The sequence below is a fragment of the Cnephaeus nilssonii genome, assembly GCF_951640355.1.
Source record: "Cnephaeus nilssonii genome assembly, chromosome: 3".
In the NCBI taxonomy this organism is placed as follows: Eukaryota; Metazoa; Chordata; class Mammalia; order Chiroptera; family Vespertilionidae; genus Cnephaeus; species Cnephaeus nilssonii.
This window is the reverse complement of record NC_137074.1, coordinates 80,039,908-80,066,994: the sequence shown is the minus strand read 5'-3', so window position 1 is coordinate 80,066,994 and position 27,087 is coordinate 80,039,908. Positions and strand designations below refer to the sequence as shown.

The following is a 27,087-nucleotide window of genomic DNA, read 5'->3' as shown; positions in this document are numbered from 1 at the left end:
GTGTTTCTTTATATATCCCAAATGTTCTCTTGACTTAAATATTATAGTTTCTGAATATTTTTAGTATGAGTCATATTTTAGAATTTGGTATGATAGGGGATCATCCTAATATATAAAAACACAGGGTCCATAATGACTGACTGAAGGCTAGACCGAACACCAGAAATCAGCACTGACTGCCACCTGTGTGGGCACAATAAACCAGCACTGACTGCCGAGTGGGCTGCGGATCAGGCCCAGAGAGAGGCTTGGATAGAGAGGCAGGGTCTGATCTGCAGCCTCCGTGGCAGCTGTTGATCAGCCGTTGCCTCTCTCTTTCTCTTCGGGCTCCACCAGCAGCCGCACCTCAGTTTCTCTCCGGGCCTCAGTGTCTCTGGGCCTAACTCCAAGCCTTGCCTCTCTGATCAGGCTTGGAGGTAGGCCCAGAGACACTGACTGGCATAGAAACCTACCAATCAGAACCAAATCTGGGTGAACTGTGAGGAGCCAATGGCTGCCTTGGAGGCAGAGCTTTTGATGCTGACTGGCATAGAAACTGACCAATCAGAACCAAATTGGCCGGCAGGGGAGGGCAGTTGGGGGCGAGATCAGGCTGGCAGGGGAGGGTTGTTAGGGGTGATCAGGCAGGCAGAGGCAGTTAGGGGTGATCAGGCCGGCAGGGGAGGGCATTTGGGGGTGAGATCAGGCCAGCAGGGGAGGGCAGTTTGGGGCGAGATCAGGTCGGCAGGGGAAGGCAGTTAGGGCCGAGATCAGGCCGGCAGGGAAGGGCATTTGGGGGTGATCAGGCAGGCAGGCAGGCAGGCAGAGAGGTTAAGGGAAATCAGGCAGGCAGGAAGAGGGTTTAGGGGCAATCAGGCAGGCAGGCAGAGGCAGTTAGGGGTGATCAGGCAGGCAGGCAGAGCAGTTAAGGGCAATCAGGCAGGCAGGAAGAGGGGTTAGGGGCAATCAGGCAGGCAGGCAGAGGCAGTTAGGGGTGATCAGGTAGGCAGGCAGGCAGGTGACCGGTTAGCCAGTGGTCCCAGATTGCGAAAGGAATGTCTGACTGCCAGTTTAGGCCTGATCCCACAGGATTCCCAATTGGAGAGGGTGTAGGCTGGGCTGAGGGAACCTACCCTCTGTGCACAAATTTTGTGCACTGGGCCCACTAGTAAAGATATAATTCTTAAAATGAATAACCAATTTAGTATATCAGTTTCTCTCATTTCTTTTTAAAAAAATATATATTTTATTGATTTTTTACAGAGAGGAAGGGAGAGGGACAGAGAGCTAGAAACATCGATGAGAGAGAAACATCGACCAGCTGCCTCCTGCACACCCCCCACCGGGGATGTGCCTGCAACCAATGTACATGCCCTTGACCGGAATCGAACCCGGGACCCCTCAGTCCGCAGATCAATGCTCTATCCACTGAGCCAAACCTGTTTCGGCTCATTTCTTTTTTTAAAGGTTAATTATACAGTCTTTTATTTCTTTTGTAGTCAAAGTCTTTTGTAATTATACAGTCTTTTATTTCCCCTCCCCAGGTCTTTCCCAAACTATTGTCTGTCCATGGGCTATGCATATCCTATATAATAAAAGGCTAATATGCAAATTATCCCCTCGACCAGGAGTTCAATCAGGAGTTGGACCAGGGGGTGGGACCGGCTGGCCAACTGCCTGCAGCCCCTCCCCCCGGCTGGCCCAATCAGCCCCAATTGGGGCGGACCAGCTGGACCCCACTTGTGCACAAATTCGTGCACCGGGTCTCTAGAATGCCTATAAGTTCATTGATTAATCTCTCCCCCGCAGTACATCAGTGTGTTGCATTTTAGATTCTCTTATTTATTAAAGTACAGTTTTATTTACACTATAATATTTATCTAGAAAAGGATAGGTCTAACCTGAATAAAATTTTCTCTACTAATATCCTTGTATTTTTTCTAAAGTATTGAGAACCACAGTTGAGTTTTCTTTTTTAAATACATTTTTATTGATTTCAGAGAGGAAGGGAGAGGGAGGGAAGGAAGGAGGAAGAGAGATAGAGAGAAAGAGAGAGAAACATCAATGATGAGAGAGAATCATTGGTCGGCTGCCTCCTGCACACCCCCCACTGGGGATCGAGTCTGCAACCCAACATGTCCTCTTGACCGTAATTGAACCCAGGACCCTTCAGTTCTCAGGCTGATGCTTTATCCACTGAGCCAAACCAGCGAGGCGAGTTTTCTTTAACAATTCATTTTATAGCAATTAATAGTAGTGTGAGGTCAGGTAAAAGAAATCTTGAGACTCCTTACTGGTCCTATATTGTCTCTATTCCCATTTCAAATCCAGTTGTTTAAGGAGGGTTCTATCAGGCATCAGATATACAAACCAGACAATAATAAATGGGATCCTTAGAGATTTAATCATGCAAGAAGGTAGGAAAATGTCTCTGCCCTCCCCTCCTCACAATAAGTGTATTAGATGACAGACTTCCTTTCCCTTCTTTCTTCACTTAAACTGAGTTCAGTGTGTTGTACTATTTACTATGTCTGTTTTTAGATCATAAATATAACTTAATTATTATAATACTTTTTTGTGGTGGTTTTAATGGAAATGGATATTTTTAAAGGTATCTTGAAGTATTTATTGATAGAAAAGCTTAGTTATCTGAATCCTTTGGCATGCTAGTATTGTGGATACAAGACGGTGTAATCGAGTAAAATAAAAAACCAAAGAAACAATAGGGTGAGATTCTTCTACTAGGAAGAGTTACTAATACATGGCAAGTACTTTTTCTGAGCTTTTAGTTCTTCATGTTTGAAGTAAAGAGAAAACCAAATTATTTTAAAATTCTCCTGAGATCTGAAATTCTATGCTGTTTTGAACATTGTGAAAAGAACATAGTGCCCCTATGTAGTAAAAATAGAGTACTTCTCTAAGTACTACTGCAAATAAAATAAAGTATAAGGAAGGTCACATTTTTAACTTAAAAGTACTTTGACCTTTACAAGTATTAATCTGTTGTTTCTCACAAAGGATCATTAAAGTGCTGCTAATGACATATTGATAACAGTGATATGAAAACTTAAAAAATTATAATAATTTTGCTTGGGCCAGTCAATTGAGGGCCAAATAGTAGCCTTGAGGGCATCAGTGTAGTGTGGCAAAGTACATCAGTTGTTCATAAAAAAAACTGGCTAACCAAGAAAAGATTATATTCTTCTGTTTAAGAAGATACTGGGGTTACATAGTACATTCGATATGAACGTCTCCAATTAAAATTTTTTTTTAAGCTTTAAAAATACACTTTAATTTTCTGAATGTTTACCAACTATTTCCTTGATGCTATTATATAAAACATATATATATATTACCATCAGTATATGTGCTGTTTTACTTATGGCATCTGTCATTATCATAGTTGCAATCTGAATGGTGCCTTTCTTGTTGGATTTAGCATTTGTCATTTGCCAATTACGAGTATATAATTTCTTACCTTTATGTTTAGTGAAAAGAATAATGATTTCTTGAATTGGTTTGTAGTAATGTGTTGTTGTTTTTTAAAGCTAAGATTTTTTAGTTGGTTTTAGAGGAGAGAGGAAGGGAGAGGGAGAGAGAGAAACATTGATCTGTTGCCTCCTGCACACACCCCGACCAGGGATCAACCCACAACCTGGGCACATGCTCTGACAGCGAATAGAATTGGCGAACTTTCGGTGCATGAGACGACACTCAAACAACTGAGCCACACCAGTTAGGGCCTGTATTTCTAATAATGACTGTAAAAGAGAAAGAAAGCATTTTTTGAGAAAAATCGTTTAAAATTTTTAGCAGCCAATATGACAGTTAAAGCCATTGTAGTAGTAGGGTAATCTATGCAAATTAATAAGACACAAGTACTTCTAGAAACAAACAAACAAAAAAGAGTGTGTTTATCCAAAATTTTGAATATTTACAGGTTGATTTCTAGGGTGGTATAGTTCTTATAGCTCACTTGTGTTAAGATGAAAATGTTTGAAAATTCAACCTCTTAGAATATATTTGATACTGCAGACTTCAGTACAGAACAGTGTTTGTTATTTTGTGTGACAGGATACCCAGAGTTATATTGACGAATGTCCTGGGAACGGATTTAGGAAGAAAATACATAAAGATCTCTCCTGTAACTGAGGCCACTTTGGGTGATACAGACAACTTGCAATCAGAGCAGCTTTCTTCATCATCTGATGACAGCCTAGAATCTTGTCAAAATCTAAATCCTCACAAGAGCTTCTTTTTAAATGAAAGGTATGTTTAGTGATAACTTTACTCAACATAAATATTCTCTTGAGCCCTCCTCTATTCTTCCCCAACAGATATGCTATTACTAAATGTGAGGCAAATGTGCTCTGATGGCTAGTGTGACGTTTTTCTCCTGGTGGCTGCAACGGGTGTTGGAACCAACACTCCATGCATGGCTAATAACCAGTTTAAAAAACCATCAATTATTCCACTTGTATTTTGGGAAAATGGATACAGACTCTTAATGAAAATTTAGTTAACTATTTGAGTATTTCAGTTAATTTGTCTGGTGTAATTGAAATCCATTTCCCTGACATCTGTGTATTCTTCCTTCTTCTCTGTCCTATTCATCCATCTGTCATCCTGTTCTTCCATCCCTCCATATTGCCATATTTACTGCTTTTATATCCAGATTCTAGAACTGTACCTGGCACTTAGTGCTTAGTAAGTATCTGCTGAATGAACGGCTGAGTGCATTTCTCACAAAAAATGGTTTGAGATAGCTGAATTCCATTAATAAAAGTGGCTTACTATGCCAATAAGAGAAATGGAAATTGAAGTTGCTTTTTTTTTTAAGTTCTAGAAGAGTGGGGATCCTACCTAATAAAACAGTAATATGCAAATTGACCACACCTTTGCCACGCCAAGCCACGCCCACCAGCCAATCAGAACGAGTATGCAAATAAACTCAACCAAGATGGCGGTTAATTTGCATACATAGGCTCCCTGAGCTGACCCCCTGCGACGGATTGCAGGGAGCTGGGGTCTGCTCTGGCACCAGACCAAAAGCCTCCGCCAGGGGCTTTTGGCCTGGTTGCACGAGCGGACCCCTGCCATCGATTGCAGGGAGCTGGGGGTTTCTTTGGCCTGGTACACCAGTGGACCCCCTGCGATTGATCACCTGGGCAGGGAGCTTGGGGTCTGCTTTCGGCCTGGGCAGGAGCGGACCCCTGCGATTGATTGTAGGGAGCTGGGGGTCCGCTCCTGCCCAAAAGGCTTTCAGTGTGTGCAGTCCTGGGCAGGGGCTGAGCCGGTGATCAGAGGGAGCTGGAGAGGCCTGCCCAGGCCTAAAGCTTCGGCCAGAGGCTTTAGGCCTGGGCAGGGCCCAGCCCTCCATTGGTGTGAACTATAGAGGAAACACCTTTTCTGACTGCACATTGGCTAAGCTTCCTGTATGCCACTGGTAATATTCTTAGTAACTTGGGTAATAAGAATTCAAAAAGGTGATCTAGGGTTTTTCCACCTCACTCCTGGAGAAAAAAACGAAGGTCCGCTGCTGGAGGGGCTAAGAAATGTCATATCCTGCCCTAGCCGGGTTGACTCAGTGGATAGAGCCTCAGCCTGCAGACAGCAGGGTCTGGGTTTGATTCTGATCAAAGGCATGTACCTAGGTTGCAGGCTCCTCCCTGGCGGGGGCCCAGATCAGGGCTCATGCAGGAGGCAACCAATCAAAGTGTTTCTCTCTGTCTTTCCCTTTCTCTTCCACATTCTCTAAAAGTCAATGGAAACATACCCTCAGGTGAGGATAAAAAATAAATAAAGAAATCCATATCCTATGAAAGACACATCTTGAAAATGCCTAAAGAAAGTTGTCATTTTTTCTTGGTGAAGGGACTGCAGTCTGTGTTGATGAAAACACCTTGGTGGCTGCGGTGACTGACAGTGGCTGCAGCAGTGGGGTGATGGGGCTGTTGCCTTCCTCTGACCAGCCCGGTTGCCTCCCACAAAGGGAAGCAGACTGCGGCTTACGTACGCTCCCTGTGGGGCGCGGGCCTAAGCCGTCAGTAGGACATCCCCTGAGGGCTCCCAGTATGTGAGAGGGGGCAGGTTGGGCTGAGGGACCCCCGACCCCTAGTGCACGAATTTCGTGCACCAGGCCCCTAGTTGTAAATAAGAAAAAAAAGTATGGGAAAAAGCTAGGGGATGTCAGTTAGCAGATACTAATAGATCTTTAAACTTTTACTTTATCATGAACTTCTCTTTTTACTTTTCTGCTTTCAGCCAGTACAATAAATAGTCATAATCCAGTCTTACTTCCCCCTTCCCCTTCCACCCCTGAACCATCCAGAGGTAACTTCTGGTTTGTATTTTTCTTGTAAGCCTAATTACATTAAAGAGTATTTATAGTTGCCTCATTAAAGATCTATAACAAATTTCTAACACATTTTATAAACTCACTTTATTTCTTATGAACTTAAAAATTTTATGCATTTTTCTCCTTTGGAAGATATTTTATGTTTTCACTGAGGTTCTACTTAGTGAATTATCAATGACAATTTTAACTTTATACTCTAGTAGATCTCTTTCTGAAATTGCTGAAAAAAAAAAAGAGAGAGTTTCAGTGGTATTATCTAGTTACTAATAAATTTGATGTATAATTAGAGATTATTAGAAGTATATTTATCATCTTATACTGTAGGTGTTTATTTCTGCCTTCTTTACTGGACCATGAGCTCCTTAAGGACAGATACCATGTCTTATTTGCACTTATACCCAGTGGTTAGCTCAATACATTTTAATTTTGTGCACTTGGGTTAATGATTATACCATTTAACTTTGAGCTTTGGTTTCCTGAGTTGTAAAAACAAATAATTTTGAATGACTTTTCTGCCTCACAAGATTGTTTATTATCTCTTTTAAATTTCACATGTGAGAATCATATATATATAAAATAATAGAGGAATATGCAAATTAGCCAGGATGCCATAATGTCATAACCCATATACAAGCGGCAGAGAGCTACAGGAGGGCGGGGCAATGGGTGGAGAGCTACAGGAGGGCGGGACAGCGAGCTATGAGTGGCAGAGAGCTACCAGTGGCGGTGGGTTGGGTGGTCAGCTAGGTAAGTGGCAACGAGCTACTCGCTCATGGATTCGTGTGCAGGGCTACTAGTATATGTATATACATATATCCTATCTAATAAAGAGGGAATGTGCTAATTGACCTTCGTACCATGGCAAAGATGGCAGTGCCCACAGCCAGTAAGGAGGGAATATGCTAATTGCCTGCCACACCCTCAAAGATGGCTGCGCCCACAGCCACAAGATGGCAGTGCCCAGTCCCCTCAGCCCCGCCGGGGCGGTAGGCATGCAGCAAGGCTGGGACTGCCCCCAGGTGGGCCCGGCTGCTCCACGCACCTGCCTCCGGAGTCCCCCAGTCCCCTCAGCCCCCCAGCCGCCCAGGGCTGGCCCCAGGCACAGGCAAGCCTCGGATGGCGGCTGCCCAGCCGCCCAGGGCCGCCCGAGGCTCAGGTAACCAGGGCCGGCCAAGGCTTGTGCTGCTGGCAGTGGCAGCAGCAGAGGTGTGATGGGGCGTCGCCTTCCCCTGATTGCCAGGTTGCCTCCTGCACCTGAGGGCTCCCGGACTGTGAGAGGGGGCAGGCTGGGCTGAGGGACACCCCCCTCCAGTGCATAAATTTTCATGCACCGGGCCTCTAGTGTTGTTATAACTGAAGGCTTATGTAAGACTTAACGTCATTTGAGTTTCATGGTAATTGTTCATCATAAGTACTCAGATATGTAATCATAAGTAGTCATAGTGATTAAAATCATTTGCTCTGGCTCTACCAAAGCATTTGGGGTGATTTAATCATAGTGATTACTTATGATGTACTGTTAGGGAATTCAAATGACATCAACACACATTCATGCTAATTGTGAGCATTCTATGAAACTATCACATTGAATGTACTTTTCAAGCTTTATACCAATTTGGGGTTAAGGTTTAATAATAATAAGTCGAAAAATTCTGGCTGTCTGAAATCCTCTCTAATAAAACGGTAATATGCAAATTAACCATCACTCCGCTACATAAGCCACGCCCACCAGCCAAGCCACGCCCACCAGCCAATCAGGGCGAGTATGCAAATTAACCCCAATCCAAGATGGCTACAGCCACAGAGAGCAAGGTTTCCCAGCTAACAGAGCAAGCCAAGCTTTCCATAGCCGTTGCAGGCCTAAGCCTCCACTCAAGCTACAAAGTTTCAATTATAGAAGGTAAACAAATTCAAACAAATGGTGGTAGAATGGAGCTTGAGAAAGCAGGCCAGGGTTGCCGGCGGCAACAGGGGAAGCAAAGCTTTCCACACACCCTCGCCGGGCTCACCTGCTTAAGGCTACAAAGTTTCAATTGTAGAAGGTGAATTAACTGCCACAGAAATGGCTGCCGCCCCAGAAATGGCTGCTGCCCCAGGCTACAAAGTTTCAATTGTAGAAGGAAAATGAATTCCAGATACCAGGGCCTCCCCTTGGGTTGCCAGGAGGCGTGGCCGGCCTGCAAACCACCACAGGCCCCTTGCTCAGGCCGCCCCACACCCCAAGGGAACCCCCACCCTTATCTGTGACACCCTTCAGGGCAAACCAGCTGGCCCCCACCCGTGCACCAGGCCTCTATCCTATCTAATAAGAGAGTAATATACAGATTGATCATCACTGCAACACACAATATAGCTGCCCCCATGTGGTCAAAGATCCTGCCCCCATGTGGACACAAGATGGCCACTACAAGATGGCCAGCAGGAGAGGGCAGTTGGGAGGCACCCGGCCTGCAAGGGAGGTCAGTTGTGAGGGACCAGGCCTGCAAGGGAGGGCAGTTGAGAGGGACCAGGCTTGCAAGGGAGGGCAGTTGGAGGTGATCAACCCTGCAGGAGAGGGCAGTTAGGGGTGACCAGGCTGGCAGAGGAGGGAAGTTGGGGGCAAACAGGCTGGCAGGGGAGCAGTTAAGCATCAACCAGGCTGGCAGCGGAGTGGTTAGGGGGTGATCAGGCTGGCAGGCAGAAGCGGTTAGGGGCAATCAGGAAGGCAGGCAGGCAAGCAGTTGGGAGCCAGCAGTCCTGTTTTGTGAGAGGGATGTCCGACTGCCCGTTTAGGCCCGATCCCAGGATCAGGCCTAAACGGGCAGTCGGACATCCCTCCAGGAGTCCCAGATTGGAGAGGGTACAGGCTGGGCTGAGGGACTACCCCCCCCCCCCCCGTGCACGAATTTCATGCACCGGGCTTCTAGTCTATAAAATAAGAACTCTAGCTCTCCTCAAGTTCTTTCTAAATAGTTGTGATCAACAAAAGTTTGCTGCCACCAAGCTAATGTCAATAGGAGTCCCCAATATGGGTTATGGAAAGAGGAGAAACTTTATTCAAGGGAACAATTTGCAAACTAGGGAAAAGCAGCCTACCTTGGAAACCAAAAGTGGCCTCCACCAGACAAAGGGGAAGCTGTCTTTTATAAAGCTTGCACCCTAGTTCCTAATTGGTTCAGAAGAGGAATCTAAATAGCAAAGTTCTGATTGGTCCAAGTAGCATGGTCTTGATAGGTCAGATTGGTCATTATGATGGAGCAGTTCTGATTGGTCAGTATAGATGCAAATGAGGAGATAGTTGCATGGTTCTGATTGGAAGGGGCAGGTCTCAGTCCATTGATTGCAAGATGATACCATGAACTCATTTATGAGCATTGATTCTATAGCAGGGGCAAGTGCAAGACACTGAAGGTTCAGCCTGTTGCTTTTTCCTAAATGTAGTGTGTATGAGAGGCTTCTGTTGGTAATGGCTGCTAGATTCTAGTTATGAATTTGTTACCAGTTAACCATGAGGGGTCCTTCTTGGCAGATATATTCCTTCTTGAAATTCATTTTATGAAATTTCCAGGTGGTATTTGATGTGGGCCTTGAAAATTTATTCTGTGGGTGGTAATTTTCTTTGGTTCTTGCATTTGGAATGGGATACCAGAGGTGCGGAATGTCTGGTCTGTGGGCCGTATATGATCTGCAAAATCATTTGATCTGACCCTGCCAAGGCATAAGTAATGAATTAGTTAAATTTTGACCAAATATAGCAGGCTAATTTTTAAGTTGATAATTTTATATGGCCCTCCAATGATGATATAAATATACAAATGGCCCTTGGCAGAAAAAAGGTTCCCCACCCCTGGTATAGACTTTGAAGACAGATACCTGGATTCAGATCTTAACAGTATTCCTAACAATCTGGCTTATCTTGGACAAGTTATTTATTCTTTCTTTATAGCAGGGGTAATGCACTCTTATAGGATTACTAGAGGCCCAATGCATGAAAATTCATGCACTGGAGAGGGGCATCCCTCAGCCTGGCCTGCCCCCTCTCACAATCTGGGAGCCCTCAGGGGCAGGAGGCGACCCGCCCGGCAATCGGGGAGGCGACGCTCCCATCACACCTCTGCTGCTGCCACTGCCGCAGCGCAAGCCTCGGCCAGCCCTGGTTATCTGAGCCTCAGGTGGCCCTGGGCGGCTGGGCAGCTGCAATTGGCAGCTTGCCTGTGCCTTGGGCTGGCCCTGGGCAGCGGCTGCCGCCATTTGCGGTTTGCCTGAGCCTCAGTCAGTGCGGGGGGGGGTGGGGTGCTGGAGGACCCGAGGCCCCCGGTGGGGCTGAGGGGACTCTGATGGCAGGCGTGCGGAGTGGCCAGCCCCGGCTGAGGAATGGAGGATACTCTCAATGACATGAGTTATAACTTCCAATTTGTTGGACACCACAGTCAGGCTTTAGCTTTGGGGGAGGGAGGAAGAGAGGGATGGGCAGCTCATTGGAGGAGCCTGGGTGAGCTGTTAGTCAGTGGGGGGTGCAAAAGGACCCGAGGACCCTGGCAGGGCTAAGGGGACTCTGGCAGCAGGCGTGTGGAGCAGCCAGTCCCGCCCCCACTGTGGGCACCGCCATCTTGTGATGGTGTGATGGTCAATTTGCATATTACCTATTTATTATATAGGATTATGCAGATTTAAGGAGATAAGCTATATAACTTAGTATGTGATTAATAAATGATAGTCATTATGTGACTAATAAATGGTAGTCATTATTTGTGATTAATAAATGGTAGTCATTATTTATTTATTTTTTTTAGATTTAAAAAGAAGTTAAATATATATTTATTTACTAGCACTGTTAAACATTACACAAAACACATTCAAGTGGCAAGTAATTATAATGCAAGCCCTTGCATGGCAATCCAAATTTATTGAACTACTGATGCTAAGTTATACAAAATTGCACCACTTTAATTAAGGCTTTTAGTTTACATTTGGCCACCTCTAAGTAGTTTCAACATTAGGTTGGTCAATTTAAATACTGTGGCTCCCTCTTGGATAGACACAATCTTTACACCCAAACATTAATGCATACAAAGCAACAAGGCATTGTTAAATAAAACAGGAATAGTTACTGCAACTTGGGCTTTGTGACCAATTATACATGATTAAAATTACTTCCCACATTCACATCCACAGTACTCATCCACCATTTAACATCTCAACCAAAACATTACACATGTGAAACAATCACTAACAGGCAAAAATACTAAACCTGTATATTTGGTATTGCAAATTCACTTATGCATGAGCAAGCAAGGGATTCACAGTGAGAATCTACAGTTGCAGAAGCCTGAAAATGATTTACAAAAATTGTTAAATCATTAAAAAATTGTTTGAAAATATACACTTCTTGTTGTAGACCCCCACTGTACACACAACTATAAACATTGTTCCCTATGTAAACAAAAAAGGAAACATATAAGAGATTTGAAAAATCTGGACATTTCTTCCCAACAGATATTAAAGGCAATGTCTTTAATCTAAGACATTATACTGAAAGGACTATTGTATTTTTAAAGACAAGATCACTGTCTCCACAGGTTTTTTAAAAATTAAAAAAAACTATATAGCTGTGTTAATCAAAGCGCTTATTTGTACAATACAATGATAATGACCTTGATTTTCTTTAAAGAAATTACAATAGTATCAAAGAAGCAAAGTTATCTGGAGTAGTCTATATAGGAGCTCTTTGGACTTTCTTTTATTATGCTAAAATAGTGGTGCTTTCAGGATTTACATTATTGTACTCTCCAAAACAAAGTATGGGGCGTGTTATAGTATACAGTACACCATTTTCATACATGTACAACATTGGTGTATGAAAATGTCTCTTAGCAGTAATACTGGATTGTAGCCTCTGGTTTTACCAGATGCACATACTAGGGCTATTATATAAGTAAAAATCTCTCTTGTGATACTGAAAAGTGATTAGAATGTGCAAACTGATGTAGTAGTTTTCATCCGCCTCTTAAAGGGTACCACCACAGAAAGTCCATTTAAGATGTTGGTAGGTTTAACAAAGTTGGAATGCTGGCACTGTTGAATTGGGCAACAGTTCTTCAGACCCGAGGACCCTGGCAGGGCTGAGGGGACTCTGGTGCCGGTCCCGCTCCCACTGTGGGCACTGCCATCTTGTGATGGTGTGATGGTCAATTTGCATATTACCTATTTATTATATAGGATTATGCAGATTTAAGGAGATAAGCTATATAACTTAGTATGTGATTAATAAATGATAGTCATTATGTGACTAATAAATGGTAGTCAATATTTGTGATTAATAAATGGTAGTCATTATTTTTCTTTTAAAAAAATATTTTTATTGATTTTGAGAGGAAGGGAGAGGGAGATAGAAACATAAATGATGAGAGAGAATCATTGATTGGCTATATCCTACATGCCCCCTACTGGGGATCAAGCCTGCAGCCTGGGCATGTTCCCTGACTAGGAATCGAACCATGACCTCCTGGTTCATAGCTTGATGCTCAACCAGTGAGCCATGCCTGCCTGGCAGTCATTATTTTTCTGTATCTTATCACTGCGTATATCAAACACTCCATTAAAGGTTGTTGTAGTCGATGATACTTAAATCTTCTATGTTGGGGATGCTAGTGTCTTATTCTGAGATTTTTTTCTTTTTAAAAATAATTCTCACCCAAGAATATGCTTTTATTGATTTGAGGGAGGGAGGGAGGGAGGGAGGGAGGGAGGGGGGAGAGAGAGAGAGAGAGAGAGAGAGAGAGAGAGAGAGAGAGAGAGAGAACGAACATTGATCAGGATCAAACCTGTAACCTCTGTATGTGCCCTGACTGGGAATCAAACCTGCAATCTTTTGGTGTACAGGATAATGCTCCAACTAACCAAGCTACCCAGCCAGGGCTCTTTTCCTGAGATTATCGTTACTTCTGTTGCTAATACCAGAACTGCGAAGGGCATTTGTCATAACCATACTAGTATTACCTTTTGGTTTAAGAAACGAGGGTTATATAGTACATTTGGTTTGAATCCCACCAATTTAAAAAGTTTAGAGCTTTAAAAATACACTTTAATTTTCTAAACATTTAATTTATTGACTTTTTCTCTGATGCTATATATAAACCACATATATTGCCATCAGTATATGTGCTACACAGTGATCTTTGGTTGGTATCTTATTGTGCTGGGTTTGGAGGTGTCTGGGAGAGGCTAAGCTGCGAACCTAGCCTGGCTGCTCCTAGTGCCAGGCTTGGAGTCACTTAGCAAGAGGTATAAGGCATGTCAAGGTTAGATGCTGATTGTTCGGTGTTTGCGAACCTTTGAGAGACTTAGGGAAGTTTGCAGTGCGAGCAGAGACTTGGTGTTTGTATTGAAAAGCCACTGGAAGCTGCTTGGGGGGTTCTACAAGTTGGGTGAGGAAGGGTCTCAGGGATTCACAGTGGTGGAGTGAGCTTTCCAGATTAATGGAGACTCAGATGTGGACTAGCATACATTTTAGGGTAGGTAAGCGGAGGGCTCAACAAAGGAACAATGACGCCTGGCAACACTTCTCTTCAGGATAGAGCTGTTCCTCCAGTCCTTGCCCTGAAGCCATACAATTTTGTTCTTCCCCATATGTCCCTGGAGCTTTTTGAGCTGCTGCCCCAGTCCTGGAGCTCAGAGTGTGTGAATCTTTCAACTAGTAAATCCATGTGTAGACTCTTTAAGAGGAACACTTGGGACAACCCTCGCTCCTTTTCACAGGCACATGTTATTGGGACTCCTGTTCCCAGCTCTGGAACCGTGGGCTGGGGAGCTTGGTGTGGAGTTGGGATTCCTCGCTCTTCAAGGGGGACCTCTACCAGGTGTACTGGTTAATAATGCAGATTTTGTAATCAAAGAAAACACGATAATTTCAAGAGAAACATCAAAAGTGCTTTATTCAAAGTAATGTCCATCGCTAGCTACACATTTCCCCCATCTTCCAGGTAATTGGTGGATACTGTCCCAATAGTACTTTTCTTGTTTTGAGGCAAACCATTCAGAGACCCAATTTTCCACTTCTTTGTACATTTTGAAGTGCTGCTCAGAAAGTGCGTGTGCCATCGATTGGAACAAGTGGTGATATGAAGGAGCAAGGTCTGGTGAATACAGCGGGTGGGTAAATACTTCCCAGGCATGACCTTTAACGTGTCTTTAACTGGTTTTGAAGTGTATGATGGTGCATCATCATGAAGCAAAATTACTATGCCATGTCTTCTGGCACATTCTGGTCGTTTCACCATTAAAGCATGGTTCAAATTAATTACTTGTTGTCAGTAGAGATAAGTATTAATGGTTTCACCTGATTTTAGAAGCTCATAATACACCACACCTTCCTGATCCCACCAAACACAGCATCGTCTTCTTTCCGAAGCGTTTTGGCCTTGCAGTCAATGTTGATGTTGACCTGGATCAACCCCTAGTTTTGTGCATTTGGGATTCTCAAAATAAATCCACTTTTCATCGCCAGTCACAATTCGATGCAAAAAAGACTTTCTTCTGTGCCGTTGAAGCAACATTTTACTGATGACTTTTCCGTTTTCCAGTTGTCTTTCATTCAGTTGATGTGGCACCTATTTTCCTTTCTTTAAAATCTTTCCCATTGCTTGTAAACAATCGGAGATTGTTTGCTGAGCAACGTTTAATCTTTCTGCAAGTTGCTTTTGAGTTTGACACACATCTTCATCCAATAATGCTTGTCATTGTTGGTCTTCAGACTTTTTCGGTTGACCTGGACATTCTTTGTCTTTCACATAGAAATCATCACTTTTAAAGCGTTTAAACCAGCGTTCACAAGTATCTTGAGATGGAGCATGTTCACCATAAGCTTCCCGAAGTATACAATAACTTTCAGCAGCACTTTTCTTCAAAATAAAGTAATGAATTAAAACTTTCCACAAATGCTCTTTTTTTGGCACGAAATTCGACATTTTTAAGGGTAAAAATATCTATAATGTTAACACCTTCAGCAAATTTGACATATGAAACTTTGAAGCTTGTCAATACAACAAAGTAGCATACATATCAAATCGCATATACAGTATATCAACATATGTGTAACTCCATGTATTGAAAAAAAATCCGCATTATTAACTGGTATGCCTGGTATAACCAAGATATCTCTTCTGATTATTGACCACAACCTGTGGGTGTGAGATCAGCCTGTTTTGCATCTCCTCCTCTCTTACCAGTCTCCATGTGACTGCTTCTTTATATCCTTATTTACAGGAGTTCTGTTTAGCTAGTCTTAGGTGGTTCTCAATAAATGGTTCTGTAATTTAGTTGTAATTTTTGCTGTCTTCATGAGAGGAGGCAGGCAGAGAGTTTCTGAACTCCACCACATCTAGGTTTCTTTTTCTACAAAAAATATCATTGCAGTTTTGATAAGAATGCATTGATCTATAGATCTCTTTGGTTAGTATTGACATCTTAAGTCTTCTAATCCATGAACACGGGATGTGTTTCCATGTATAATTTCCACTTTAATTTTTTTCAGTCATGTTTTGTAGTTTTTATTCTTTTTCCTTCTTGTTTAAGTTAATTGCTAAGTTTTTAATTCTTATTGAGACTGTTGTAAGTAGAATTGTTTTCTTAAAATTTTTTAACTTTATAACTCTAACAGTTTTTTGTCTGTATACTTTTAGAGTTTTCTACATATATTATTTGTGAATACAGATTATTTTATTTCTTCCCTTTCAATATTTAATGCTTTTTATTACTTTTTCTTGCATAATTGCTCTGGTTAAAACTTTCAGTACTGTGTTGACTAGAAGTCGTGAAAGTGGGCATTCTTGTCTTATTCCTTGTTCTTCTTTTTCTAGTTTTTTAAGTTATAAGTTACGTTGCTGATTTGAGTTATTTCTTATTTTTTAATGTGAAATCTACAGCTATTTACTTCTCCCTTAGCATTGCTTTTGCTGCATCACATATGTTTGAATATTTTTTTCTTAAAGAATTTTTGTGAGTTTATTTGAGCCAAATAGTTGACAATTGCTGGGAAGCAAAATCTCAATGCATTGAGATAATGCTCTCTGTTTTTATTTTCATTTTCCCCTTTTATTTGGGATTTATTTATGGACTCATTGGTTGTTTAAGATAAGTGTGTTGTTTCCACAAGTGAGAATTTTTTAGTTTTCCTTGCATTATTGATTTCTAACTTCTTCCTGTGTGGTCAGAGATGTTTTGTATGTTACTTATTTTTCTAAACATATCGAGACTCAATTTGTTGTCTACAGTATTGTCTTTCCTGGAGAATGTCCAATCTGCACTTGAGAAGAATGTGTATTCTGTTGTTGTTGGCTAGAGTGGAGTGCTCTGTATATGCCCTCCTCCACCCCAATAAATGTACAGTTGGTCCTTGGTACGCCTGGGTTTTATATCTACAATTCAATGAACAGTAGATCAAAAACAGTTTTTGTTTTGTTTTTTCTATCTCTGGTTGGGGATCTGCAGATTCAGAGGGCTAACTGTATGCATTGTTCTACACTATCGTATATAATAAAAGGGTAATATGCAAATTGACCCTAATGGCAGAATGACTGGGAATGACCGGTTGGAATGATGCACACTGACCACCAGGGGGCACATGTTCAACACAGGAGCTGCTCCTTTGTGGTCAGTGTGCTCCCACAGGGGGATCTCCGCTCAGCCATAAGCTGGGCTGATGGCTGCAAGTGCAGCGGCAGTGGCGGGAGCCTCTCCCGCCTCCTTGGCAGTGCTAAGGATGTCTGACTGCAGCTTAGGCCTGCTCCCCACGGGCAGCGGACCTAAGCCGTCAGGTGGACATCCCCCAAGGGCTCCTGGGCTGCCAGAGGGATGTCTGACTGCCAGCTTAGGCCCGTTCCCCTGGGGAGTGGGCTTAAGCCATCAGGTGAACATCCCCTGAGGGGTTCCAGACTATGAGAGAGTGCAGGCTGGGCTGAGGGCCGCCCCTCCCCCCAAGTGCACGAATATTCGTACACTGGGCCTCTAGTATCCTATATAGTGAATAGCTAATATGCTAATGGTCATGACGCCCTCAAGCCATAACGATAGTTCAGCAGGAGGCTGCGTGTGCAGTGGGGTAGAGCCGCTGTGTTGCTCTGGAGACGGGGCAGAAGCAGGGAGGTGCCCTGAGGAGGTGGGACCATCCCATGGCAGGGAGGTTGGGGATGATATCCCGTAGCACCCCTCTCACCAGACCTTTGTCACCTACTGCTTGCACTCAGCGTGCGACTGTTATGGTAGAATGACCAAAATTACTGGTTGCACTGACCACCAGGGAGCAGACGCTCAACAAGGGGAGTGCTGCTCAGCCAGAAGCCAGGCTCACGGCTGGCGAGAGCAGTGGCGGCGGCAGGAGTCTCGAGCAGTGAGCCGAGTGTTAAGGAGCAGTGAGCAGGCGGGTGGTAAGGAGTGAGGGGTCCCAGAATGTGAGAGGGGTCCCAGTCCATGACTGTGCCGGGCCTCTAGTTTCATACAAGGGACTTGAACATTCACGGATTTTGGCTTTCATGGTGAGTCCTGGGTCAATCCTTGTTAATACTGAGGGATGACTGTAGTTAATATTTTTTGGAGGTGAAAAATTATGTTGATTTTTGACTGCATGTGGGTTGGCACTCTAAACCCCATGTTGTTCAAGGGTGAACTGTTATCTGTAAATAATCTTGTTTTATTGAACTTTGTACTAATATATAATGTCATTGGTCTCAAACTTTTTTTAAAAAAATCCTCACCCAAGGATATTTTTCCATTGATTTTCAGAGAGAGTAGAAGAAAGAGAAAGACAGAGAGAAATATCGATGTGAGAGAAACACATTGATTGGTTGCCTCCTGCATGTGTCCCAACCAAGACCTGGGCTGTGGAGGAGCCTGCAACCAAGGTACATGCCTTTGACTGAAACGGAACCCAGGACCCTTCGGTCCACAGGCTCTATCCACTGAGCCAAACTGGTTAGGGCTAAATTTTTTGACTTAAAGTCTATTTTGTCTGATATTAGTATAGCTATGCCTGCTCTCTTTTGGCTAGTATTGACATAAAATACATTCTTCCCATCCTTTCACTTTTAACTTATTTGTATCTTTGCATCTAAAGTGAGTTTCTGTAGACAACCTATAGTTGGATATCATATATTTTAAAATCATCCTGCTAATCTTTGTCTTTTGTTTGGAGAATTTAATTACATTTAAAGCAGTTGATAAGAGTGACTTTTTCTGTTGTTTTGATATTTGTTTTCTGTATGCCTTATAGTGTTTTTTCGCCCCTTATTTTCTGATTAACTCTTTTTCTATATTTCCTTGCTTTTCTGTAATTAAACTTTTTGATTTCCTTTCTATTTCCTTTTGTCTTTATTCTATAGATGATTCCTTTGTGGTTATCATGGGTTTTTACACTTAACATTCTAAAGTTACAACACACTAATTTGAATTAATAGCAGCCTAATGTTAATAGCATTCAAAATTGCTCCTTTCAGCTTTGTTCTTGCCTCCTTTCAATTATTGACATCACAAAATCATATTTTTATGCATTGTGTGTTTAAAATCATAGTCTTAATAGTTTTTAAAAATGCTTTAGTCTGGCAGGCTGGTGTAGCCCAGTGTTTGAATGTTGACTTATTAACCAGGAAGTCACAGTTCGAATCCTGGTCAGGGCACATGCCTGGGTTGTGGGCTCGATCCCATTGGGTGACACCAGGACCTGGCCGGCCCTACCCCCATCAAGCCCTGCTGGGCGGGGGATACAGCCTCTCATCCCGGCGCTGGGGCAGGGGGGCGGTTCAGCCTCAGGGAGCGTGGCGTCAGGGGGGGTGGGGCGCAGCCTCAGGTCCCCTGGCACCAGGGTGGAGGGCGTGGCCTCAGTTCCCCCAGCCCCAGCCTGGTGCCAAGCAGTCTGAGGTCCCTGCTGATTGGTCCTTAAGGCATCACGGCGTTATGGTGTCATTGCGTGATGACCATTTGCATATTAGCCTTTTATTATGATGATTATATATTATTATTATTATTATTATTATTATTATTTATTTATTTATTTTTTGGTGCCCTTGACCGGAATCGAACCTGGGACCCTTGAGTCCGCAGGCCAACGCTCTATCCACTGAGCCAAACTGGTTAGGGCAATATATATTATTATTATTTTGTAATCCTCACCCTTGGATATTTTTTTCTTGATTTGAGAGAGAAGAGAAGAGAAGAGAAGAGAGGAGAGAGGAGAGAGAGAGAGAGAGAGAGAGAGAGAGAGAGAGAGAGAGAGAGAGATATAGATAGATAGATACTGGAGGGAAACATTGATCAATTGCCTCCTATAGGTGTCCTGACCAGGGATCTAACCTGCAACCTAGGTATGTGCCCTCACTGGGAATCGAACCTGGAACCTTTTGGTGTATGGGATGATGCTCCAACCAATAGATCCACTCAGCTAGGGCAATATTAGCTTTTATAGTTGTCCATGTATTTACTTTATCATTAATATTTATTTTTTCATGTGGCTTCCAGTTACTGTCTAATGTCCTGTCATTTTAACATGAAGCATTCCCATTAGCATGTCTTATAGGACTGGTCTGGTGGTAATGAACTCCCTCAGTTTTTATTTTGGAATGTCTTACGTTTGTCCTTATTTCTGGACAGCTTTGCCAGATGTAGGGTTTCTGGTTGAGTTTTTTTCTTCAGTACTTCGAATAAGCAACCCATTGCCTTCTAGCTGCATGCTTTTTGATGAGAAATCTGATTAAGATCTTATTGAGGATTCTTTGTATGTGACAAGTCAATTTTCATTGGTGGTTTCAAGATTCTCTTTTTGCCTTTGTCTTTAAATAGTTTGATTATAATATTTCTTGGTGTAGGCCTCATTGACTTTATTCTGTCAATAGTTCCTGGGGGTTCTTGGATGTTTATATTCATGTCTTTCATCAAATTTGGAATATTTTTTTGATGATTATTTACTCAAATAGTCTCTCTGCCCCTTTCTTCCTTATCCTTCTGAAACTCCAGTAATTTGCATATTAGTACTTGTTGGTGTACCACAGATTCCTTAGGCTCTGTTTATTTTTTATACTGTTTTTTTTTCAGTTCCTCAGATTTGATAATTTCCATGAGCATGTTTCTAAGTTCACTGATTGGTTTTTCTGTCCAAATCTGTTTTTCAAATCCCTCTAATGAAATTTTCATTTTAGTTAAGTGTACTTTTTAGCTCTAGAATTTCCTTTTCGTTCATTTATATATTTTATCTCTTTATGAATATTTTCATTTTGTCATAAATAACATTTTTTACTGTTTTCAAGACTTATTTCAGCTCCTTGAAGATTTTTAAGATAGTTGTTTTAGTCTATTGAGTTTGTCATCTGGATTTTTTCAGGGACAGGTTCTGTTGATTTATATTTTTTCTTTGTTTTGCCATACTTTACTTTTTTTTTGTACGCCTGGGCATTTTTCTGTTGAACACTTGACATTTAAATCTTATAATATAGTAAGATTCTCCCCTTCCCCAGGATTTGCTGTTTTTTTTTTTCTTTTTCTTTATTAAAAAATATATTTTTATTGGTTTCAGAGAGGAAGGGAGAGGGAGAGATAGAAACATCAATGAGGAGACAGAATCATTGATTGGCTGCCTCCTTCATGCCCCCTACTGGGGATGGAGCTGCAACCTGGCATGTGCCTTGACTGGGATTTGAACCATGACCTCCTGGTTCATAGGTCAAAGCTCAACCATTGAGCAACAATGGCCGGGCTCTCTGTGTTTTTGTTGTTTTTGTTGTTGTAACATGTCTCTGTTATGTGTAAACATAAGGTCCCAGGTCATTTCTTTCTTTTTTTTTTTTTTTAGGTCATTTCTAAGTCTGCGTCTTTTCTTGGTCATGACTTTCTGAATTACCTTGTATTTGTGATTGCTTTTTAATGTTCTAGTCCTTATGCATTTAGTTTCCAAAAGAAGGAAAGAAGAAAAATGAAGGGGGATAGGGAGGAAGAGTGAGAATAGGTGCTAGCCCTTTAAATCTTCTGGAAGTCATTTTAGTTGGATGGAGAGTGTTGCAACAAGAGAGGTGGATTTTGCAATAATTGCTGTCTATTTGCTCAGTCAGTGATCAGAATACAGATTTGCAGTATTTGGAGGACCTTGTCAAGACTGCTTACTGTCCCATTTGCAAGCCCATGAAAATGTTCTAGGAGCTTGGTTATAACTGATTGCCTTGGAGCTCAGGGTGTGGGAAGGTTGGTTAGCTGCTACCAATTTAAGACCTGAAGTTGACCAAAATTAACTGAAATTTTTGTCAAAACTTTTGACTAGAAGTTGCAAGCCTTTAATAGACTCTAGAGTTCCAAAATAGTTACATCAGACAAGTTTTGCCAGTGCAAATGTTGTCTAGGTGAGAATGATAGATGCTTCCTTATCCATAATTTTCCGGAGGTCACTTGGTATGTGTTTTATAATTTACTGTACAAAAATTTTGATTAACTTTTGGCATCTGATTTTTTAATGCTTTTATAAATGGTATTGTAAAAATTTCTAGGTTGAAACAGTTTTGAAAATGTAGTAATTACTATATATATTTTATTATAAAGGAATGTTTTATGTTAATAATTTTATGTAGTTTCTTATTTCAAAAATTTTACTCACTTAAATAATATGATAGTTTTTTTCATAAATAATTATCATGGGAGAAAGTATGATGTGTAAAGATTTAATCATTCTTTGTTTATTTGAAATAGCAACATAATGATTTCCCAGTGGTTTATATCAATTATTTTTAAAAATTAATTAGTGAATTTAATTGGTAGATTACTGATAGATAATATTGTATTAGCTTTAGGTATACAACAAAATTTATTATCCTATATAATAAAGAGGTAATATGCAAATTGACCCTCATGCCCTCGCACAAGATGGCTGCCCTCATGTGGTCAAAGATGGCTGCCACAAGATGGCCGGCAGGGGAGGGCAGTTGGAGGCAACTGGGCCTGCAGGGGAGGGAGGGTAGTTGGTGGCGACCAGGTCTGCAGGGGAGGGCAGATAGGGGCGACCAGGCCTGCAGGGGAGGGCAGTTAGGGGCGACCAGGCCTGCAGGGGAGGGCAATTAGGAATGACCAGGCTGGCAGGGGAGGGCAGTTAGGGGCGACCGGGCCTGCAGGGGAGGGCAGTTAGGGGTGACCAGACCTGTACGGGAGGGCAGTGAGGGACGACCGGGCCTGCAGGGGAGGGCAATTAGGAATGACCAGGCTGGCAGGGGAGGGCAGTTAGGGGCGACCAGGCCTGCAGAGGAGGGCAGTTAGGGGCCACCAGGCCGGCAGGGCAGGACAGTTAGGGGCGACCAGGCCGTCAGGGGAGGGCAGTTGGTGGCAATCGGGTCAGCATGGGAGCAGTTAGGCGTCGATCAGGCTGGCAGGGAAGTGGTTAAGGGGTGATCAGGCAGGCAGGCAGGCAGAAGCAGTTAGGGGCAATCAGGCAGGCAGGCAGGCGAGCGGTTGGGAGCCAGCAGTCTCAGATTGTGAGAGGGATGTCTGACTGCTGGTTTAGGATCGGGCCTAAACCGGCAGTCGGACATCCCCTGAGGGGTCCCAGATTGGAGAGGGTGCAGGCTGGGCTGAGGGATACCCCCTCCAGTGCAAGAATTTCATGCACCGGGCCTTTAGTATGTAATAACTGAGAAATGATTAACATTAAGATAACATCCATCACTTATACACAGCTATAATATTTTGCGTGTGTTATGAGAACTTTTAAGATCTGTCTTAGTAACTTTCGACTATACAGTACATTTATCATGGAAACTTGTGCCTTTTTACCATCTTCAGCTATTTTGCACCTCCCTCACACCCTCCCCCCTTCCCCCCCCCCCCCCCCCGTCCCCTCTAGCTCTGGCAACCACTAATCTGTTGTCTATATGTAGGTGTTTTTTGTTTCCTTTAGATTCGACATATGTGTGAGATCAGATAGTATATGTCTTTCTGTGTCGACTTATTTCACTTAGCATAATGCCCTCAAGGTCCATCCATGGATAATATTCCATTGTGTGTGTATACCACATTTTATGTATCCATTTATCTATTTATGGACAGTTACAGTTTTTGTTTGTGTCTTGTAAGTAATGCTGCTGTGAGCGGGAACATAGATATCTTTTTGAGATAGTGATTTCATTTCTTAAGAATAAATATCCAGTAATTGAATTGCTGCCTAATATAGTTGTTTTATTTTTAATATTTTGAGGAATTTTCATACTATTTTTTGTAGAGGATGCAACAATTTACATTTCTACCAAATAGTGCACAAGGATTCCCTTTTCTCTACATCCTCACCAACACTTGTTATTTCTTGTTCTTTTTGATAATAGCCATTCTACCAGGTGTGAGGTGATAGCTCATCATGGTTTCCATGATGTTTAGTGTTGTTGAGCTTTTTTATATGTACCTGTTGGCCATCTTAAAATTAAAAAAAAAATTGATTTTAGCGAGGAGGAGAGAGGTAGAAACATTAGTGATGAGAGAGAATCATTGGTTGTCTGCCTCCTGCACGCCCCTCCACTGGGGATCGAGCCTGCAACTCTGGCATGTGCCCTGACCGGGAATTGAACCATCACCTCTTGGTTCATAGATCTACGCTTAACCTCTGAACCACACTGGCTGGGATATATGTGTGTGTATTTATTTTTTGTTAAACCACACCTAAGGATATTTTCCTCATTGATTTTTAGAGAGAGTGGAAGGGAGGGATGGGGAAAAAGAGAGAGAAAGAGAAACATTGATATGAGAGAGAAAGAGACATGGCTGGTATGCGCCCCAACCCGGGCTGGGGAATGAACCCAGGTATGTGCCCTTGACAGGGAATTGAACCCCAGACCCTTCCGTGTGAGGGCCAATACTCTACCACTGAACCACACTCGCCAGTGCTGAGTTCTTTATATATTTTTGATTTTAACCCCTTTTCAGATATATGATTTCCAGATATTTCTCTCATTCTATAGGCTGCCTTTTCATTTTGTTGATAGTTGTCTTCACTGAAGACAAACTTTTTATTTGATATATTGTTTACACTAGAGGCCCATGCACGAATTCGTGCACCAGTGGGGTCCCTCGGCCTGTCCTGTGGGATCGGGCCAAAACCGGCTCACCAACATCGCCCGAGGGGTCCCGGATTACGAGAGGGTGCAGGCCAGGCTGAGGGTCTCCACCAGTTATGTTGGGGCCAGGGAGGGATGCAGGAAGTTGGCCAGCCGGGGAGGGATGGAGGGAGGGCTCCAGGGCATGTCTGGCCTGTCTTGCTCAGTCCCGCCGGATCCCAGCAGCAAGCTAACCTACTGGTTGGAGCATCTGCTGGTGGTCAGTGCATGTCATAGCGAGCAGTTGAGTGGCCTTAGCATATCATTAGCATATTATGCTTTGATTGGTTGAATAGCTGATTGGATGACCAGACACTTAGCATATTATGCTTTTTTATATATATATAGGATTGTTTTTTTGCCTTTGCATTGCTGTTAAATCCACAAATCATTGTTAAGATCAATGTCAAGGAGCTTAATCCCATGTTTTCTTCTAGGAGTTGTATGATTTTAGGTCTTACCCTGAAATCTTTAATATATTTTGGGTTGATTTTTGTGTTTAATTGAAGATATTGGTCCAGTTTTATTTTCTTGCATGTGGCTGTCCAGCTTTCCCAACAACATTTATTTTCCCATTGTATATTCTTTGCTCCTTTACCATAAGTTAAGTGACCATATATATATGGACTTACTTATTTTTTAATTGTTGACACTATTACAGATGTTACCCATTTCCCTTCGTCCCCTGTTTCCCTCCTCCACTCAGCCTCCCCCACCCCCAAAGCCTTTACCACATTATTGTCTGGGTCCATGGGTTATGCATATATGCATATACTGGTATGTTCTTCGGTTAATCTCTTCCAGTCCCCCTACCCCCACCCTCCACTCCCCCACCATCCCTCTCCTCTCTGAGATCTGTTAGTCTATTTTATGTATCCATGCCTCTAGTCCTATTTTGTTTGTCAGTTTATTTTAATCATTAGGTTCCACATACAAGTGAGATTATATGATATTTGTCTTTCTCTGACTGGCTTATTTTGCTTAGCATAATAATTTTCAGGTCTATCCATGCTGTGGCAAAGGGTAAAAGTACCTCCTCCTTCTCCTCCTCCTTTTTTTTTTTTTTTTTACAGCTGTGTAGTATTCCCTTGTGTAAATGAACCACAGCTTTTTTTATCCACTCATCTACTGATGGGCACTTGGGCTGTTTCCAGATCTTGGCTATTATAAATAATTCTGGTATGAACATAGGGGTGCATATATTCTTTCTGATTGATATTTTGGGATTCTTAGGATATATTCCCAGAATTGGGATCACTGGGTCAAACAGCAGTTCTGTATGAATTTATTTTTGATTCTGTTTTGTTTCATTGAACTCTGTATCTGTTTTTCTACCAATACCATACTATTTTGATTACTGTAGCTTTGTAATATAGTTTCAAATAAGGAAGTTTGATTCCTTTGTCTTCATTCTTCTTTCTCAAGATGCTCTGGCTACTTGGGGTGTTTTACGGTTCCATAGAAATATTAGGGTTGTTCAGTTTCTGTGAAAAAGGACATTGTAATGGTGAAAGGGATTGAATTGAATCTGTAGGTTGCTTTGGACATATTAACAATGTTGTCTTTTAATCCATGAGTACAGAATGCCTTTCTGTTTATTTGTGTTGTCTTCAATTTCTTTTATCAATCAATGTCTTATAGTTTTCAGTGTACAGGTCTTTTTCAGTCTTGGTTAGATTTATTCCTAGGATTTTATTCCTTTTGATATAATTGTAAATGAGATTGTTTTCTTAATTTCTCTTTTTGATACATTGCTGATAGTTTTTGTTTTTGTTAATCCTCACCTGAGGATGTTTTTTTCCATTACTTTTCAGAGAGGAATGGAAGGGAGGGATGGAGGGGGGATATAGGAGTTAAGTGACCATATATATATATATATGGACTTATTTATTTTTGAATTGTTGACACTATTACAGATGTAACCATTTCCATTTGTCCCCTGTTTCCCTCCTCCACTCAGCCTCCCCCACCCCCAAGGCCTTCACCACATTATTGTCTGGGTCCATGGGTTATGCATATACTAGTATGTTCTTCGGTTAATCTCTTCCAGCAGGGTAGGGCAGTTGGGGGCGAGATCAGGCCAGCAGGGGAGGGCAGTTGGGGGTGAGATCAGGCTGGCAGAGGAGGGCAGTTGGAGGCAACCACGCCAGCAGGGGAGGGCAGTTGGGGGCGAGATCAGGCCAGTAAGGGCGGCAGTTAGGGGTGGTCAGGCAGGCAGGAGAGGGGTTAGGGGCAATCAGGCAGGCAGGCAGAAGCAGTTAGGGGCGATCAGGCAGGCAGGCAGGCAGGCAGAGAGGTTAGGGGTGATCAGGAAGGCAGGCAGATGAGCAGTTAGGAGCTAGCAGTCAGAGATTGCTAGAGGGATGTCTGACTGCCAATTTAGGCCTGATTCCTATGGGATCAGGCCTAAATCGGTGGTCGGACATCCCCCAAGGGGTCCCCAATTGGAGAGGGTGCGGGCTGGGCTGAGGGAACTCCCCCCCTGCCCCATGCATGAATTGTGTGCACCGGGCCACTAATCTGTCTATATAAAAGTCTAAGCGACCATTGCAACCGAACAGACGACCGAACTTGCTGCATGGGGTGACCAGTCTGGGAGGGGGATTAGTGAGGGACGACCAAACGACTGAGCAGCAGGCTGCGTGGGGCAACCAGGCCGGCAGGGGGGTT

At 42.8% G+C, this 27,087-nt stretch overlaps 1 protein-coding gene across 3 annotated transcripts in view; it reads left to right on the top strand.

Annotated features, from left to right (window-relative positions):
* SENP7 (SUMO specific peptidase 7) overlaps nucleotides 1–27,087 on the top strand; it is a 165,686-nt gene that overhangs the window by 86,367 nt on the left and 52,232 nt on the right. For 2 of the 3 annotated variants that reach the window (XM_079766837.1, XM_079766838.1), the window contains one exon: nucleotides 4,054–4,248. The exons of the other annotated variant lie outside the window; for it this stretch is intronic. In XM_079766837.1, coding sequence (XP_079622963.1) covers nucleotides 4,054–4,248 — 195 coding nt within the window. The remainder of the gene's footprint in view (nucleotides 1–4,053; nucleotides 4,249–27,087) is intronic. 3 annotated transcript variants of the gene reach the window in all.